At 38.4% G+C, this 17,239-nt stretch overlaps 1 protein-coding gene across 1 annotated transcript; it reads right to left on the bottom strand.

The window, feature by feature from the left end:
* Positions 1 to 2,020: 2,020 nt before the first annotated feature.
* On the bottom strand, positions 2,021 to 16,176 carry LOC119797116 (ubiquinol-cytochrome-c reductase complex assembly factor 1). Its single transcript, XM_038306069.1, has 9 exons — positions 15,961 to 16,176; positions 13,762 to 13,860; positions 11,456 to 11,563; positions 11,161 to 11,233; positions 9,520 to 9,577; positions 7,878 to 7,986; positions 3,800 to 3,877; positions 3,585 to 3,698; positions 2,021 to 2,629 (listed from the first exon to the last, which is right to left on the bottom strand). Exons 1-9 carry the CDS (start codon positions 16,033 to 16,035, stop codon positions 2,495 to 2,497), a joined length of 849 nt encoding a protein of 282 aa, XP_038161997.1. The 5' UTR covers positions 16,036 to 16,176; the 3' UTR covers positions 2,021 to 2,494.
* Between the last annotated feature and the right edge of the window lie 1,063 nt (positions 16,177 to 17,239).

Raw genomic sequence — 17,239 nt, 5'->3', positions numbered from 1 at the left:
AGCAGAGGGGTGTAAATCCGTCCAAAGAAAAACTGTGAATAGTAATAAACTGCTTTGTGTTTTTTGTTTACATCAAATGACCTTTTGACTTAATAAATTATAATTTACAGATGAAACACTGGAAGGCTGTAGGATTAGGGTAATTGTGTTCCAATAGGTTTACATCTTGACTGCATCATTTAATGTTTTGTTGATGACAGTGAGAGAAGTTTGTCTTTGATAGTCAGACTCAAACACTCAGATATTCTAATAGGCAGCCACATCAATCCATCCATCAATCCCTTCCTCCATTCTTCCCTCACTCATGACCAGGGCCTGAAAATACTTTTCTTCCATTTGAGGCAGGAACTCCAGCTTTTTCTGTCCAAGAACCATGGCTTTGGGCTTGGAAGAGCTGATTCTAATCCCAAATAGCTTTGTTCAAAATGTGCAGACCCACACATTCTCATCTTCATACATAGGACCTTGTGCTAACATATGGTATTGATTGTGAATTAATGTCTGTTTCTACACAACCCTTTCCCATTTGGCCACTTCTTGGCAGCCTAGTCTAACAGAGTTCTTGTCCCAAAAGAAGGTTTCATATTAGCAAATAATGCAGTAATAATTTAAAGAATGTTCCACTTTCTCATCTCTTTGGTATCACAGCACAATACTGTAGAGGACTGTCATGTAATTTGTTTACCTTCACAAATTGATGATTTTGTTGATAGTTATGTCTGCTATGTGCGCTGTATGAGACAATTTATTAAATGTGCTCACCACAATGTTCCTTTTATAGATCACTAAAATATGATTTTCCTGGTCAAGATTAAATTCCTGCTAAATAGAACTGTAATTATAGATTTTTGAAATTATCTTTTTGCCAGCAGAAATGTCTGAATGTAAAAAAAAAATAGAAATGTACTAGAGAGATCTTTACACATTTTAACATTTATTAGGTGAATATGTAGTTTTTAAATACCTGAAATACATTTCTTTCTACTCAAAACGAACATTTTACACGTTAAAAATAACATTCCTCATATCTGAAATCGACATTTTAGATATTTAAATTATAATTCCTACTAATATAAGTGACATAAAATTTGTTAATTTCTTAATTTCCCATTGGAATAAATACACTTATCCTTAAACGTGAAATTTGCTTCTTTAAAATGTAATTTTTTAAAGGTTCTGCAAGTTTCTAAGGAGGACCCAATGTTCAGTCTGTTTTTTGTACTTGGTGAAGGACGATGCTGGACTGCAAAATGTATTTCTATAGACCCCTTCGTTAATGAGTTAAACACGTTCTCACGGCATCACTAGAAACACCTGCGTCCAATTATATGTCAGAAGAAAAATGAAGGCCTTATGCACGTGATTCATCTTGGAGGAAGTTACACCTGTAAACAAGGTCAGAAAATGAAAGAATTAGCTCTGAAATTATCTTTAGAGTTTAATAAAATTGTGCAGCCAACTTGCAGAGCTGTGTAACACCAATTCCTCCCTTTTACAAACAGGGTAGCATCATTTTGCTAATCCATCACAGAAAAGCTTATTAAGGTTCCAGTACCCAAAACATGACTAAATGTGTGCCAAGACATCTAATACACACATGATTTTTTTTCTTTCCAAATATTCAGTTGAATAAATCTGATGTTAAATTCTGTACCAAAAAATGTTTGTAAAATATATATAAAAAATATACTATAAAAATTACTAATGCTTATATTCTGATTAATTGATTACAGAAATTTCTGTCCCACAATCTGATCATTTTAACTGTATTGGAACACTTTCAGTAACACAGAAACAAAACTTAAAGCTGTTTTTCAGAAATATTTAATTTTACTTTGAATATCTTGTTTTTATTAATAAAAAAAGGAAATATATTAATTTATATAGTGTTAAGTCACAATGAATGACAAAGTTTAACCAGAGGATCAGCTTTTTACAATAGAGAAAATCCCTGCGGTGCTTCTCCACTGAGCATTCAGCAGCATCGGTAACAGAGCAGAAGAAGAACGCACAGCTGAACGAGTTTGAACAGAAAACTTTATTAACCTTCTTTTAAAAACCATCAGTGACATTTGAGTCTTTGTGTTTTGCCTCCTGTTCAGGTCTGAGAGCACGGAGGAAAGAAGCCTCAGAGGTTCAGGTTGTTTAAACACAGTGAAGGAGCGCAGAGGAAACAAACAGTCATTCAAAAATACTTTATAAATACAGAGAGGCGTTCAGTGGAAATATAAACAAGAGGTGTGTTTGCATACAGAAGCTGCTCTCAGACCTGACAGGATCATAGACACACGAGGAGTCCTCCATGTGTCTGAATCATAATCCCTGATCATCTCTGCATCCATCTGAACCTTCATCATCAAAAAGGTGGAGGAAAAGTGCTTCAAGGAAAAAGGGAGCAAAAAGGAGAAGCTACAGCAACTGAGGTGAAGTTTAAAGTGTGAGCTGAGAAGAAGCAGGAGGTGCTTTATTGTAACAGAGAGATGAGGTCTTTGTCTCACAGCCCTGCATCGTTGTAGGTGGGACTGACCACCTTCAGGATGCTCTGAGCGTTCTCCTCCAGCAGAGGACGCCATTTCACCTCTCCGGTGAGCAGAAGATCCTCCCCGTCCAAAGCATCAATAAACTGCATCTGGGAAGAAGAGAGCAGGGAAAGTTTACCCATAAAGCTATGATAACTTAATGTTTATTCAGATTAAACCAGCCTGAAAACAGCCGTGACTTCATGGAATGATCTAAATGAAGAGACTAATGCTGATTTGGCATCTCAGATGGTTATAAAAGTCATTACCAATAGTTCCAATGACCATTTCCAACTTTATAGCTCCATAAAAAAAACAACCAGGACTTCAATAAGCCATGCTACACAGCTGACCTGCTGAAGCTACGTAAGAAAAAGAACAACTTGTATAAAAAGGTATATTAAACCCTATTCTGCTCACTTAGACAGTCTAGAATTCTGGAGAAATAAAGATAATAATTCTATTAGATCTGCAAAAACAGAAATATTATAGTAAAGAATTCATCAGCTGATCAAATAATACAAAAGCTACCTGTAAAGTAATAAATCGTCCGCTTCAAAAAGATGATGCCTTTTCTGATCCAGCCTCTGTTTTGGTTCCTATTTGATTTATTATAACATGATTTATTTATATATATATGTTGCTTTGTGCTAATTATTTTTGTGCCGCACTTTAGTTAGCTTCTATACGGAAGAGGATTAGGGCCACTGGAAAATTTTTTTTATTTCAGTATAGTATGGGAAAAAAGTCAGAATTCTGACTTTTTTCTCAGAATTCTGACTTTAATCTCAGAATTCTGACTTTATTCTCAGAATTCTGTCTTTATTCTCAGAATTCTGACTTTTTTCTCAGAATTCTGACTTTTTTCCCATGTTAAACTGAAATAAAATTTAAAAATCAGTTTACTTTTTTTTTTTCAGTGGCCCTAATCCTCTTCCGTACTTCTAAGATGTTTTCAAAGTGCTCTAGAAATAAATTGGTATGTATCAAACATAAAGCTACGGGTTACACAAACTGTGAACAGAAGCGTTGAGGGTTTCCATCATTAAGATGCGGTCATTATACCTGTTTGCGAACGTATTCCACCATGAGCTCCAGCTGCTGGGGGTCTTCACACTGGCGATTGAACAGGTTCCTCCACAGAGCTGCAGCCAGGACGCAGTCATCAGACAGGATTCCCTGCAGAAACATTTCATTCATCAGTGCTGAAACCCAGAGAACTAGGATCCAATTTTCTCCTCAGGATACAGAAATCTGCTGCTAAAGTCAGTTTTTCTGACCTCATCGTATCCAAATATGGCGGCGTAGAAGGTTTCAGTCATGGCTTTCATGGCCTCCTTCCTGTGGATGGCATCAATCTGCAGGAGAAACAGAATCCCAGTGAACGCCGACAAAATTAAACCAAATGTGAACTCTGAGACATTCAGCAAGAAATCCTGATTTTTGACCAGAGGATGGCGCTGTTACAGTTGGTAAAATAAAACTATGACATTTTAAACTATTTAAGTTGGAAAAACTGTTTATTTTGTTATCAGAAAGTTGGAGTTAACAACTTAGAAATATAACTTTTGCTGATTTTCTCTGAATATAGAAACATATTTGCACCAAATGAAGATGCTGATAAGTTAAACAGTTCTAAAAAAAGTTAAAGCTGAGATATGTCAACAAGTGTTTCTGTTCTGTTCTGGACTCTTGGGGGTCAAGAAAAAAAGGCAAGAGACGACCAAAGGTTCTGAACAAAGCCCGGTTTGTAGCCGACAAGGTAGGAAGCAGCTGTTCTGGAAACCAACCTGCACAGTGAGATCTAATGAATCAGTCTGCAGCGGCGGCGAGCTGCGGCGGTTTGTTTGGTTTCAGAGAGCTGCATGAATGTGAAGGAAATGATGAAGGCTTTTCCTGCTCTTCATCGCAATTAACATGAAACCTAAGAGTGAGTCCAATCACTGGTTCTGCTTGTACAAATACTGCTGCTTCTGTCGCGCTCAAATGCAAACACAGAGGTTTAGGAAATCCTGAAGGAGGTAAAACTTCCCTGAAAGGTCCTTCAGGTGAAGTTCTGCTGCTTGTTCTGATCCAGTCACTGTTAATACATCAAGAAATCTAACAGAACCCTCTGAATTAAAACCTAACAGTAAAACTGATTAAAAAGAGATTTCAGGGCTAAATGGACAAAACCTTAAGTTTTCTAAATTAAGTATTAATTCAGATTAGGGCATTACCGTATGGCATGGGTGTTGCAATACGATACGTGTCACAATACGATATTATTACAATATTGCAATATTTTATTAAAATTAAATGTATAGATAAAAAAAAAATAATTTCTACTTACATTTATTTGTTTGCTGTATTTTTAGTGGCAATTAATTATACGCTTATTTATTTATTGAGCATTTATTTATTTCTGCATTTATTTTTAAATATGGCAGAGTCGGTCCTCCATAATCTTTAACCTGGACAGATGGTAACACAGCAGGTGTTTCCTTTCACCTGATTCAGCATCACCGACAAATTCTGATTCTATCCAGAGTCCCGATAATTGACCCATCAAACTGCTGATGGTTTCTCCCTAATGTTCTGTTCAGCACGTTTAAATTAGACGCCTGGTTCACGTCAAGTTGACGAGAGGTGAAGCTTTTCTCCGGACAGCTGAGGACGATGAAGCTTTGTTCTGGTTTTACTTGTGTCCAGACGCAGACAGAACCACCTGTTCCTGACATTCTTTGTTTTATTAAATCCAACCAGTCCAATAAAACCTTTTTCTCCCCAAAGCGACCCATCCCTCTGATCCACTGAGTCCTGCAGACTGAGGCTGACAGAGTTTGGAAGCAGGCCTGCTATCGTTCTGTTAGAGCAGCCTGGAGCCACCGGTTAGGAAAAGCTGTAATGCTTGTTGAACTTTCCAGAGCTGTGCTTGTTTTTCATAAAGTGACCCTAAAATATCCAGAACTAAGGTGAGTTTTCAGAGTGAAACCAGTAATTTGGGCTCTGTAGAGGCGGTAATCGACCTTGCAGGAGACGTTCTGTGAGCCTGAGTCCGGCGCCTGATGCCAACCGGCGCCGTTTACTGGAGCTGCTCCACTGACGGAGAATAGAGGTGCGCCTCTGTGGCCGCGGCCGCCACAGCCAGCGCCGCTCTCCTGGGATCTGGCTGCACTTCCTGCTGGTTGGTAAAATCGTGCTGATGTAAAGCCTGCATCCCTGTGCTGCTAACAGCAGAGCGACTCAAAGCCAGAGCAGCTATTTATTACAGAGAGGCACATTTGGTAGGATCGGAGGTTCTTCTTGGTTCTGAGGGGCTTTATGTCACAGTTAAGGAATCAGTTTTTAAACATTAAAACTCAAAGCATCTGAGAGGACTTCAACACACTTAACATTTGGGTCCAAAACTACCATATGAGAACAACAGGAACCATAAAATCCTGAAGATTAAATAAAGAAAAAAGGTTTGAGGATATTCTGATGAAGTTTTGGCAAAGATCGTCATTTAGTCAAAAGTCAATTGACCAGCAGAGCTGCTGAAGGAAGGTCCTTTTATAGCAGCCAAACCAGTCGTATTACAGGGTTCCTACAGCATGAGGCAAGTTAAATTCAAGACTTTTTAAGACTTTTTAATGCCACTTGAAATAAAAATTTAAGACCAAATTCACAAGAAACACAAGAAAAACCTGCTTGCGACAACTTAACCCAAAGGTTTGTTATAACATAAACCACTGCACTGTTTCAAATTTTCAAAAGCTTTTAGCAGGGAACAAAACAAATCAGTTTTAAAGCCACAACATAACCAGTGCTAAGTTTTTTTTGCAGTTTTTTTTCTTTGCATCCTTTTCTTAGTTTGATTTGGTGATAAGTAGAGGCGTTGCAGAGACAACGCTTTGTGTTTTTTTTAATAAAAAGAAAAAACAAAATTGTCAATTTTAAAGTTTTATTTATATTACAAAAATAAATTGTAATAAAAATGTAATCCTATTTATGATGTGTTAAAAATTAAGACCTACCTAAATTAAGACTGATTTAAGACATTTTAATACCAATTAAAGCCTTAATTTTATTTTGAAGAATTCAATGCCTTTTAAGACTTTTTAAGGACCCGCGGGAACCCTGCCACAAGAAACACAAGAAAAACCTGCTTGCAACAACTTAACCCAAAGGTTTATTTTAACATAAACCACTGCACTAAGGTTTCAGATTTTGAAAAGCTTCCCATACAGGAAGAAAGCTAAAAACACACAAATGACAGATATATTTTATCAATGCCTCGTCTGTTCCTGTTTCGCTGTGACGCCATTATGGAGAGAAACATCAGCTGTGTGTGACTCCACTGCCTTAATTCCCATCGTTCTGAGCTTGAATGACTTCTTGCATAAATCCACTGAGCCTCATGTATGTTCCCTGGTTTTAGCCATGGAGAAAACTCTTGGCTGGAGACAATTTTGGTTACATTTACACTTGCTCATATTTTCCAGACAAAGAGTAAATGGTGCATCTCCCAAATGTCCCGGCCGCGACAACGCTTTTATTGGTTCCACTATCGGGACGGAACCAATAATGGCGAGCCGTTATTTTTTTAAGTAAAAAAAAAATTTGTCAATTTTAACGTTTCATTTAGATCACAAAAATAAAATCGTAATAAAAATAATCCTATTTATCATGTTTTTAAAATTAAGACTTACGAAAGACTGATTTAAAACATTTTAATACCAATTAAGGCCTTAGTTTAATTCTGAAGAATTCAATGCCTTTTAAGACTTTTTAAGGACCCGCGGGAACCCTGTATTAATATCCAGGTCTGTCTTAGTATCAGGATGTCTAAAAGTTGTTGAAATAATTTAACTAAACACATACATTGTTTTTTCTGAGTTGAAATCTTACCTGAATATTTTTTCCCAGATCTGTTACGTTTCTCAGAGCAGGAGGCTCGGTGACGGGGGGGACACTGCTGCTTCTCAGCAACAGATGATGAACGTTTCCCACCTTAAACCTGAACTATACCTTTAGCCTCTAACTCACATAGATGGTATCCCTAGATCAGCGCATCAGAGTCCCTTCTATGTCTCTGATCTGCCTGCTTGAGGCCATCAACTTACTAAACTATAAAGGAGTTTAAACAGCAGATTTCAGCTCAGCAATATTAGAGCACTTCCATGTAAATCATTATATCATATCCGTTATTTGTCAATTGTTTTATTACAAATTTCTGCTTTCTACATTTCAGATTTTTCTTTTTTTAATCTATCTATCTATGTTTGCTCGGACCTATTCTGTTTACGATTTCTTCCTGTTAAAGAAGAGTTTTCCTCTCCACTGTCGCTGCATGCTCGGTATGAGGGATTGCTGCAAAGTCTGGACTCGACTCACCCCCATTATTTTGCTCCTCTGCTCCACGTCCTCCCACATGGAGTGGACGATGTAACGGCACATGAACTTCCCCTCTCTGCCCTCCTGACGCATCCGCACCAAGCACATCCTGCCAGGAGGAGAACAACCAACCGTGAGACCCAATGTTAGAGGAAACCAGCTTGGTCCAATCATCTTTTTCAGGCTGCTTGTGTGAAAATGAAGAGCATCAAACATTCAGTCAGAAATTCAACTCAAAGTTATTCTTTATTATCAGAAGCTGAATCTACAGCTGCTAAAGGAATACAGTTTTGTCTCAAAGAGAAACCTAATATAAAAACATCTCAGAGGTGGAAAAACTTGACTTGGAATGCTTCCCTCCCTCCCTCTGGCTGGGCAATTAATTGCGTTTGCAATATAATCACAATTTAAACACAACTTTCAAATTATAGAGGCACCCAATTTATTAACACTACATTTAAACACAGTAAGACACTAAATTTCTAACTCCAGCCATTCAGGTTGCAGTAAAATGCTTGTAGGGTGTTTGTCGTCACATAGAAATGTAGATATAGTTGCAGCAGATCCATGCATGCAAGTAGAAGTCATAACTTTTTCACACAAAGGTTACAGTAAAGTCTTGCAATAATGGACTCAGGACAAGCAAGCTTAAAAAATGGAAAGTTTGGACTGAAACATTTACAAGCTTTTGGTTATTGCAAAGGAAAATTTAGATAAAAATCGCAAATATTGGTTAAAATTAAATGCAATTTTGAGTTTTGTTCAGCCTTAGAACTAACCCAGAACACCACTTGTCCCTGAACCGATATTAACCTCTATTCCATCCTATCGTCTCCTTCTAGGTGTGAAAATATCTTCCTGTCAGTGGATCAATTTAAATAGCATAGATTCCCCAGCAGGGCACCATCAGAACCGGGCCCTCCATGATCAACCACTCATCCAGAGGATATGCTACTAATTAGGGCAGCAACTTACTTTTTTTTGCAAACTGATTAATCATTCAAGAAGTTTTTCGATAAATCAGTTTATAATCAGATAGCAAAAGGTTCCTTAACAAAGACTTTTTATTAAATCAAACCAGGTGAAACTAAAACCTTTCCACTTGAGGAATTCTGGATAGAGCAGATTGACAGAAGAAAAAGTTTTTATCTTAAATACAATTTTTTTTTACAATTTTGGTATAATTGCTGCTGAAGGTGGGTTGCTCTGTCAGCTAATGGCACGTTTTCTACACTCCGGTTAACAATTGATTAATAAATTAGTTGATGCTTATTTTAATAAATGATTAATCCTATTAATTGTTTCAGCCCTACTATCAGCAAATGCATGTTTATAAGGGATGGACTGCAGGAGCAGCAGCTATTGGTACCATAACCGATGCCTGTTTCTCTGTGCTGTAAGTCTGCAGCAGCAGTTCCTGAGATAAAGAACCTGGTTTAGAGCTTTCAGAGATCAGACCTGCTAATATGAAATCCTTCAGCAGAGAACTGAGGAACCTCCTCAAAGAAACCCGACCAAAGTCCTTCACAGATTCCTTTAAGATCATCTTCATTCTGCTGTTAAAGTGGAGCTTAACTAAAGCTCCTGAAGCAGACCTGAGCTGATCTCAGGAGGTGATGAAGGAGAAACATGTTGGACTCACCAAACGTGCAGCTGAGCCACCAGGAACCAGGAGTTCAGGGTGTCGGGTAGCGAGCATTCTGAAACAGACAGAACATCATTAGTTCATCATCAAAACAGAGCAGCTCATCACAGCGAGGAGAAACAAAGTCCCAGAAAACACAGAAGCAGGGGTGATCAATTAAAAATCAGCAGGGTCCAAATGAAGAAAATCATCAACCAGTAAAGATCCAGAGACATTTTTTATTATAATCTGTTACTTTGAACAGAATTTAACCCTAAAATAAAATGAGGCTCTTATGAATCCATGTTATTCAATTATTTTTTTAAATAAAAACACATAAAAAAAAGGTTTATATAAAACACTTTGACTTTTTTTTTCTCTCTTTTTTCTGTCTTAATGTTGGCAGTGGGCTTTATGCTGCCCTGCAAGGCTTTAAACCTGGTTTGAATGGAGACTAAGCCATTCTAAAGCACATATCAAGGAGCTCATTTTGAGCCTGGATCCAGATTTATTGTTGATTCTGTTCATGGTGGAGAATCCTGCTTCACAGCAGCAGGTTGAGCCAAACATCCTCTAAATGTGCAGGTTCATCTTTGAGCACCATTTCACTTTTCTTTCACCAGTTCACCACATTTCTTCCAGCAGTTCACACTTTCTCTGCTCTCTTTTTCTCACAGCAGCAGCCCAGACTGACAGCAGCTCATTGGCTAATTTGGATCATGTGTAGCCTGGTGCCGTTAGCCTCGGAGGGCTTAACTATATTACAGGATAATATATAATATATATATATATATATAACAGAGAAGCAGTGCAAGTGAAGTTAGACACTGTCATTGGACAACATGCAGTAATTTATAAAATTTTAAATCAGGTTGCGCCCAGATTAGCCAGCAGGTGGGTCTGGATCCAGACCCTGGCCCACTAATCCGTGACCTCTGCACTAAAGTTTAGTGAACCAGCTTTTATAAGCCCATATATGGAGCTCTAGAACTATTTAAGAACTGTTGAATATGAAAGAGGAATGGCCTTTATAGGTGAGCATTAGACATGTCCTGATTTTCCCCTGAAACAAGTGAAGAATCAGGACCAGAACATGACAACCTGGTCAAGAGAAGATGCAGTGATATAAACCACGGCTCTTTTATCAAAGGCAAAGAAAGTGCAGAAAAAGACAGAAGTTTTCACTCTAGTTTTCTAACCAACTGTTTGATTCAAGGCTTGAAAGAGAATAACAATAAAATTCCTATTTTGAATTTAGACTAAAAATCTGAACCAGCAGAGTTAAAAAGGAGGACATTTTTTGCTTTTGTTTGTTTTTGGAAAAGAAAAATAAATTTTGTTTGTTTTTATAAATTCTTACAAAGTCGTCTGAGCAGCAGTGAAGGATATTTCAAGCAGAACAGAATACATCACAGCATCATTTGCATAAAAATGAAACAGGCATCTGATAAAATTTGATTAAAATGGTTCATATAAACAAATAAATAAAAGTGGAACCAGAACTGATCCCTGAGGAACACCTTTGAATGCATGCAAGAAGCTGCAGAAGGTCAACTTTCACACACTGGGTTCTGCTGGAAGGAGCTTCTAATCCAAAACATCTAAGGGTCACTTGTTGAAGTGAAGACGCAAGTTTTAAAGTTTAAGTTCTGGACTTACTATCAAAGAACTCATCATAGTTTATTCTCTCCACACAACACGTGTACATCCGCAGCGCAGCGATCTTGATTTTCTGTTAAAACAAAAAGAGAGAATCAGCAACTTATTACATGTTAAAGAAACACTAAAAAAAAGTTTGTGTAGTTTCAGTTTAAAGACACATTTGGACCAAAGGGATCAGGACATAAAACCATCTCTGGGTTAAAAACTCAAATGGCTTCTGTCATCTTTCTTTTAACCAATTTTTCTTTCCCTGTTAGATTTCTACCAAACCCCCCCGTTCATCCCCACTCACCCATTTGTTATATTTGAGCGGCGCGGTGAAGCCCATGGCCTCTATGAGTTTGGTGAAGGCTCCGACCTCTTCCTGTGAGTGCTGAGGCGTCTCCTTCACGCTACGGAGCTGCAGGAGAACAGCTGATTAGTTCAACGATGCTCTTATCAAACGGTTTAAATAAACCTAAAGGAAACTGAAGCATTTCATCAAAGAAACTGGGAATAATTTGATTACATCCCAAAGTATTCCTGTGGTTTTTTTTTATCCACCAGCATAGAAGCTGTAAGATTTTATTTTCAAAAATGTTTGGGCCGATCAGCTGGAAGATTAAACATAGAGGTTAAGTAAAGGGGTCCTGAAAGATCCAGTCTGCAGATTATAAAAATAAATGGATAAAAAAAGTTTTTTTTACATGTTTTACTTTTCTGTTCCTATGCAAATAAAATTATTAATCATCGTAATTTTAATTGACTTCATAAAACTTTTCTTTGGAGGCTAAGATGATCAAACCATTGCCTTCAAAATGAGCTTGGTTTTCCTCTTAGTTTCCATTTTCTGTATGTTTCTAGTTGGAGTTTTTGAGGAATCAGAGTAAAACCTGGAGCAGCAGGTTAGACTCCTCCTCTCACTGGGGTTCAGGTAAACCTGCAGCTGTTCTAACCCCCAGATTCCACATCCTCCGTCAGCGCTCTGCCCTGCTCACGCATGTCATATGGAGGGCTCGACGAGAACCGTTCCACATCCACCGCTACTCCTCCACATGTCTCCGTTCATGTACATCTTCTCCTTCCGTCACCATCAAAATAAGGAGCCGTTATTTTTTGCTCTGCTCCGGTCCGGCCAGGTCAATAACCGCAAATGCATCGCACCAAACAGGAAAAAGAACAGCGAGGAGATCTGGTTTGTCAAATTAAAATACAGTAACGACTAGGGGTGTAAATAATAATCGTTTTGGATCGATGCATCGATACAAAACCTCCGGTCTATTTTTATCCATTAGCTTCTGGGTGTAATTCTCCCTCCCGTGCTGCGGTGGCGCTAAACCTATTTTGCCGTCCTACCTCGATTCCTGGTTATACTCTTACAGCAGTGTGTTGCAGTGAGCTTGACACAGACATTTTTGATTTATGCTCAATATTGAAGCGTGGTCTGTGGGTCTAGATACGGCCAAGGCGGAGAGGAAGTGGGAGTGAGTTTAGTCCGACAACGGAGGGACATGAGGGCCAAAAAGAGCGGAGATCCAGGTGGAAAAAGGTGGTGTATTCTTGAGTATCGGAAATAATCGAATCATTGATTCAGGAAATCGATACTGAATCGAAGTGATTTACACCCCTAGTAACGACGGATCGGTAACTACAAATTGGAGAATAATTCTTATATATTAAAAAATTACACCGTTTATTTAAAGGAGTGATGCAAACTACTGGTTCCTCAACAAACCAGGGAGCAGATTTCTCATCTCCATCAAAAAATGTATTTTATACCGAGGGGCTTAAAAGTTTCATCAAATCTAATTAAAAGAAACTTCTATTGCAAGAATGGATGAAGAGATGCTGAGTTTAAAAGTAGAGAACAAAGTTCATAAAAAAAAAGTTTTGAATGATCCTAGTTATCTGGTATAAAAATCTACAACTAAAATAACATATTTGGGCAGAAACTGCACTTATGCTTGAGGCGATGGGTATTTTTTATGCTTCATATTAAATTAAGCTTTTATTTCTGCATGTTTTGGTCATATGAATTTAATAATAATATAGCGCATGCACTCCTCGAGCTCAGAGGAAGTCAGAGAGGAGCAGGACGGGAGGAACAGTGAAGGCTGTAGGCTTTGCTTTGCGCAGACTGTTAGGTTTATTCAATGATTATTATAAAATTAATGTATGCTTATGAAACATTTGTGCAAGGGATGCTCCACTGTGTCTTGTGATTCAGTCAGGAGACCATCCTGCCTTGTCATTCTGGTGGAGCATCCTGTCTTTATGAACTGATCAATTGTTCTGTCAGAACAAATACTGTTTTGTAACCATGTGTGATGTTCTGTTAATAAAAGACGGCTGCAGGAGGGGATTCGGAAAAAGAAAGCTTGAAGTTGGGTTGGGCTTTTTCTTTCCACTCCTGCAGAAGTTGCTTGAATCTCTTTCCTGTGTAGACTCAATTTCTCTTTTAAAAACCTACATTTTTTAACCTAACACAGACGGTCTGGAGCACTGCGGGGCGGACAGGAGCGGGGCGGTGACTGAGGATGTTGGACTTTGAGGTAAGGGAAACAGCAGATGGAAGCTTCTACCTGAAAAGATGGCAGGTTATAATGCCAAAAGGGTTACCTGTGTGCTAATGTGCAAAGATCGACACTGAGTCCAACAGCTGGACGGCGTCCGCCGGCAGGCAGCTGGAGATATCAGACACCATTCCTGCTCCAGCAGCTGGGAGGAAGAACAGAAACCGGATGGTTACAGATTGAAGCTTTGATTTGATCATTTCTAAGGAACTTCTCAACAAATATAGATTTCCATCAAACGTAAAAATCTGCATTTAATATTTAATAAATGATGAACTAAGAAAAAAAAAAAAACAATCTTGGATTTTTAGAAACCTTAAAGGTTTTTCTTTGTTCAATGTCCCCAGGAACATCTTACCGTCTAATTTTACTGCCTTAAATCAGCTGAATTAAACCAGCTGGGCTTTTCACATGACAGAGAAACATACAGGCGGGAAAATAAACCAACAAATCTGTAAACCAGGAGGTTCTACTGGATCCTAGCATCATTAAATGATGGCAGGAAAGAACCCATCCAGTCAGGAAACACTAAAGATTTTAGGAGAAGGAGAGATATCTTCATCTCTGAATGTGATTGGTCGATTATAAAGGGGGCTGGATTGTTGTGGCGGAAGGTTTGCAAGCTTTTTGGTTGTGGTTGGTTTCTCTGAAGCATCTTGGTAACCAGTTAGCAACTTAGTGCTAGTAGTTTCCCAATGGGAAATCACATTGGAACCAAGTAGCACTAAATTGGTGACTTAGAAACGACACAGTTAAGGAACGCTATGGACAGAGGAAACATGCAAGAGGAGGAGAGTTTAGTGTCGGAGGTCGTGGATGAGTCTCCTCCGTCATCCATTTTTTATTTAAAGGAGGAAAGCGGGGATGAAGATGTTGTGGAAGAGGACGCCAGGGCGGCAGAAGCTTGGTTTGGTGTAGAAGGCTTCCAGCCGTACATGTTTGAGCCCTTGCCTCGCAACGCTGCCAGTTCTGTTAGCTCTACGCCTGCTAAGACACAGACACTGGGACGGAACTCAATGGGGAAAAAAAATATTCTTATTTCAACCGTTGTGTATATTGGGGCGACAGTGGCGTTGGATGTAGGAGTTTGCCCTGAAATCGAAGGGTTGACGGTTCAAGCCCCGACTCCGACTCTCGGTGTCGTTGTGTCCTTGGGCAAGACACTTCACCTGCATTGTCTACTGATGGTGGTCAGAGGGCCCGGTGGTGCCAGTGTACGGCAGCCTCGCTTCTGTCAGTGAGCCCCAGGGCAGCTGTGGCTACAATGTAGCTTGCCACCGTGAGTGTGTGTGAATGGGTGAATGAATGTAGTGTAAAGCGCTTTGGTCAAGTCTCCTAACTTGAATAAAGGCGCTATATAAGTACATACCATTTACCATTTTTACCATATTAGCTGCGACATATGAATCAAGATGCTATGACCAAAAATATTTGATTGACAGATGACCGTTGATATATGATTGGCTGAATTTAGGTGTTCAGGCTGACGTCTAACTAACTGGCCTGTAGAAGATAACGAAGAAATAAAACAGATTTTAAGTTTTGTTTTTTTTTATAGAAATTTCCTAACTTTTGGGCCAATATGGTCTGATAAAGAGTACATTTATATACATGTTTAAGCCAGAATGAGTTGACATTTAAATATAACTTCGCATTGGCAGAAACCAGAACTTAGACCTCAATATAACTTCGACCTAAACTTCAATCAGTACAAATTTTTTTCTCCTCTTTTAATCCCTGAAACTCCGAATATATCCAACAGGAGCAGACAGACAGTATATGATGCAATGATGAGCCTAATTACACATTCAGCTACTCAGTTAATTAGTTTTAGTTACTTTCTGAACATAGAAATTAGGATTTGGGCCAATTAAAAAACAAACAAAAAAACCCACAACAAAAAATAAGTCAAACATGGCAACAAAGTATTATATCTACAAATATAAAATTCATAAAATGTAATTAATAGTTTCCTATCTTATGATCTAACCAATAAATCTAAAAGACAAATTACCTCTAAAATAACCAGAAGCTCTAATTTTGTTAATTAGTCTATAACCTGATTCAGTGAAGCAGATTAAACATTTAATCTGTCAGCAGTTTAACCTGTTAGGCAGTTAAACAGGAAGCCTGTGTTTAGCTGTTTATTACATCAGAACCAATCCAAACTATGCAGATATTATTCCATCATGTGGATTTCTGAGCTGTTTCCTAGCTTAGCAGCAGGCTAACTGTTAGCTCTTACCTTCGCACAGGCGCCTCTGGACGCAGCAGCTTTGACGGCGCACCTCGCGGCCACCTGCAGCGGCCGCCGGTACATGACTGCAGCGGGTCCCGAAGAAAGAGCCGAGGAGGAGCGGCCAGCCACTTATCTGCGGCTACCTGCGATCACACCTTCTGCTTGGGTAACACCTGCCCCAGCAATGTCAACGGAATCTGTCCGGCAGGGAATACTGTCCGACTCACAACACCACGGAACGAATAAAAGGTCCGCATGGTTTGATAACAGCACAAAATGCACAATGTGACCAGAGGATGTGATGCATCATGCAATTAGTATTTATGATATAGAATATATAGAATACACTGTTGATGATAATGAATCTTCCTGTACAATGTTATTGCACATTTGATGGCCCAATTAGACTACAGGACTATTTATTATGGAGTCCATATGGAACACCCAGTGTGCAACAATTATGAACTAATATGCAAATAAAAATAGGGCTGCAACAAACTATTATTATCACCCATAGATGTTCATCACCCTTCTTCCATCTCATATTTTTTTAAGAAACCATTCTGAGCCTTCTCCTGTAAAGTCTCTTGTTTAGGCATACGTTTAATTCAACACAGAGTAAAAACAAAAACAAAAAACAAACAAATAAAATACTGTAAATTGCTTCACATTGTTTGAACAGTATAAAACTGTGCACCTGGAGAATAAATAACCAATATACAGCTATGGACAGCACGTTATTCAACTGACTGAGATAGAAACTGCAAAATCAGTTTCAGTGTAGCAACTTATTGAGGTTGTTGGGAGCGGTGGTGGTTTGTTCCCTACTTTCGCATCATTTATTAAAAATGCACATGCTTCATGCTTGCCTGAGCATGTAAAATTTTACAATTCAGTATGCATCTGTCATTTTACCCTGTCTCTTTCTCAAAATGATAGTCAGCCTGATGTTTTATCCTGATGGCTCTTTCCTGCAGCGTGCATATCGTTTGAGTGATGTTCTGCAGGTGTTACCTCAAACACTAACACAACAGCTCAGGTATGGTAAAATCAGTGAACTTTAATGAATGTATAATCCTTTAAAGTTCAATAAATCCGGCTTTAATAAGAATTGGTATGCTTCTATAATTTTTTTTTGGATGTGTTTGATATGACTTCCAGCAGATCTTTTACTCAAAAATAACATTTAAGAATTTAATTTAATTTAGTTGTTACACATCTACCTCATTCATTTTTACTTCTATGTTTCCTTCATAATTTACAAAATGACATACATTTATTTTTT

This window comes from Cyprinodon tularosa, unplaced genomic scaffold (genome assembly GCF_016077235.1).
Source record: "Cyprinodon tularosa strain WSP-4 unplaced genomic scaffold, ASM1607723v1 ctg570, whole genome shotgun sequence".
NCBI lineage: Eukaryota > Metazoa > Chordata > Actinopteri > Cyprinodontiformes > Cyprinodontidae > Cyprinodon > Cyprinodon tularosa.
The sequence above is the reverse complement of the archived record's forward strand: the minus strand, read 5'-3'. Positions and strand labels throughout refer to the sequence as shown.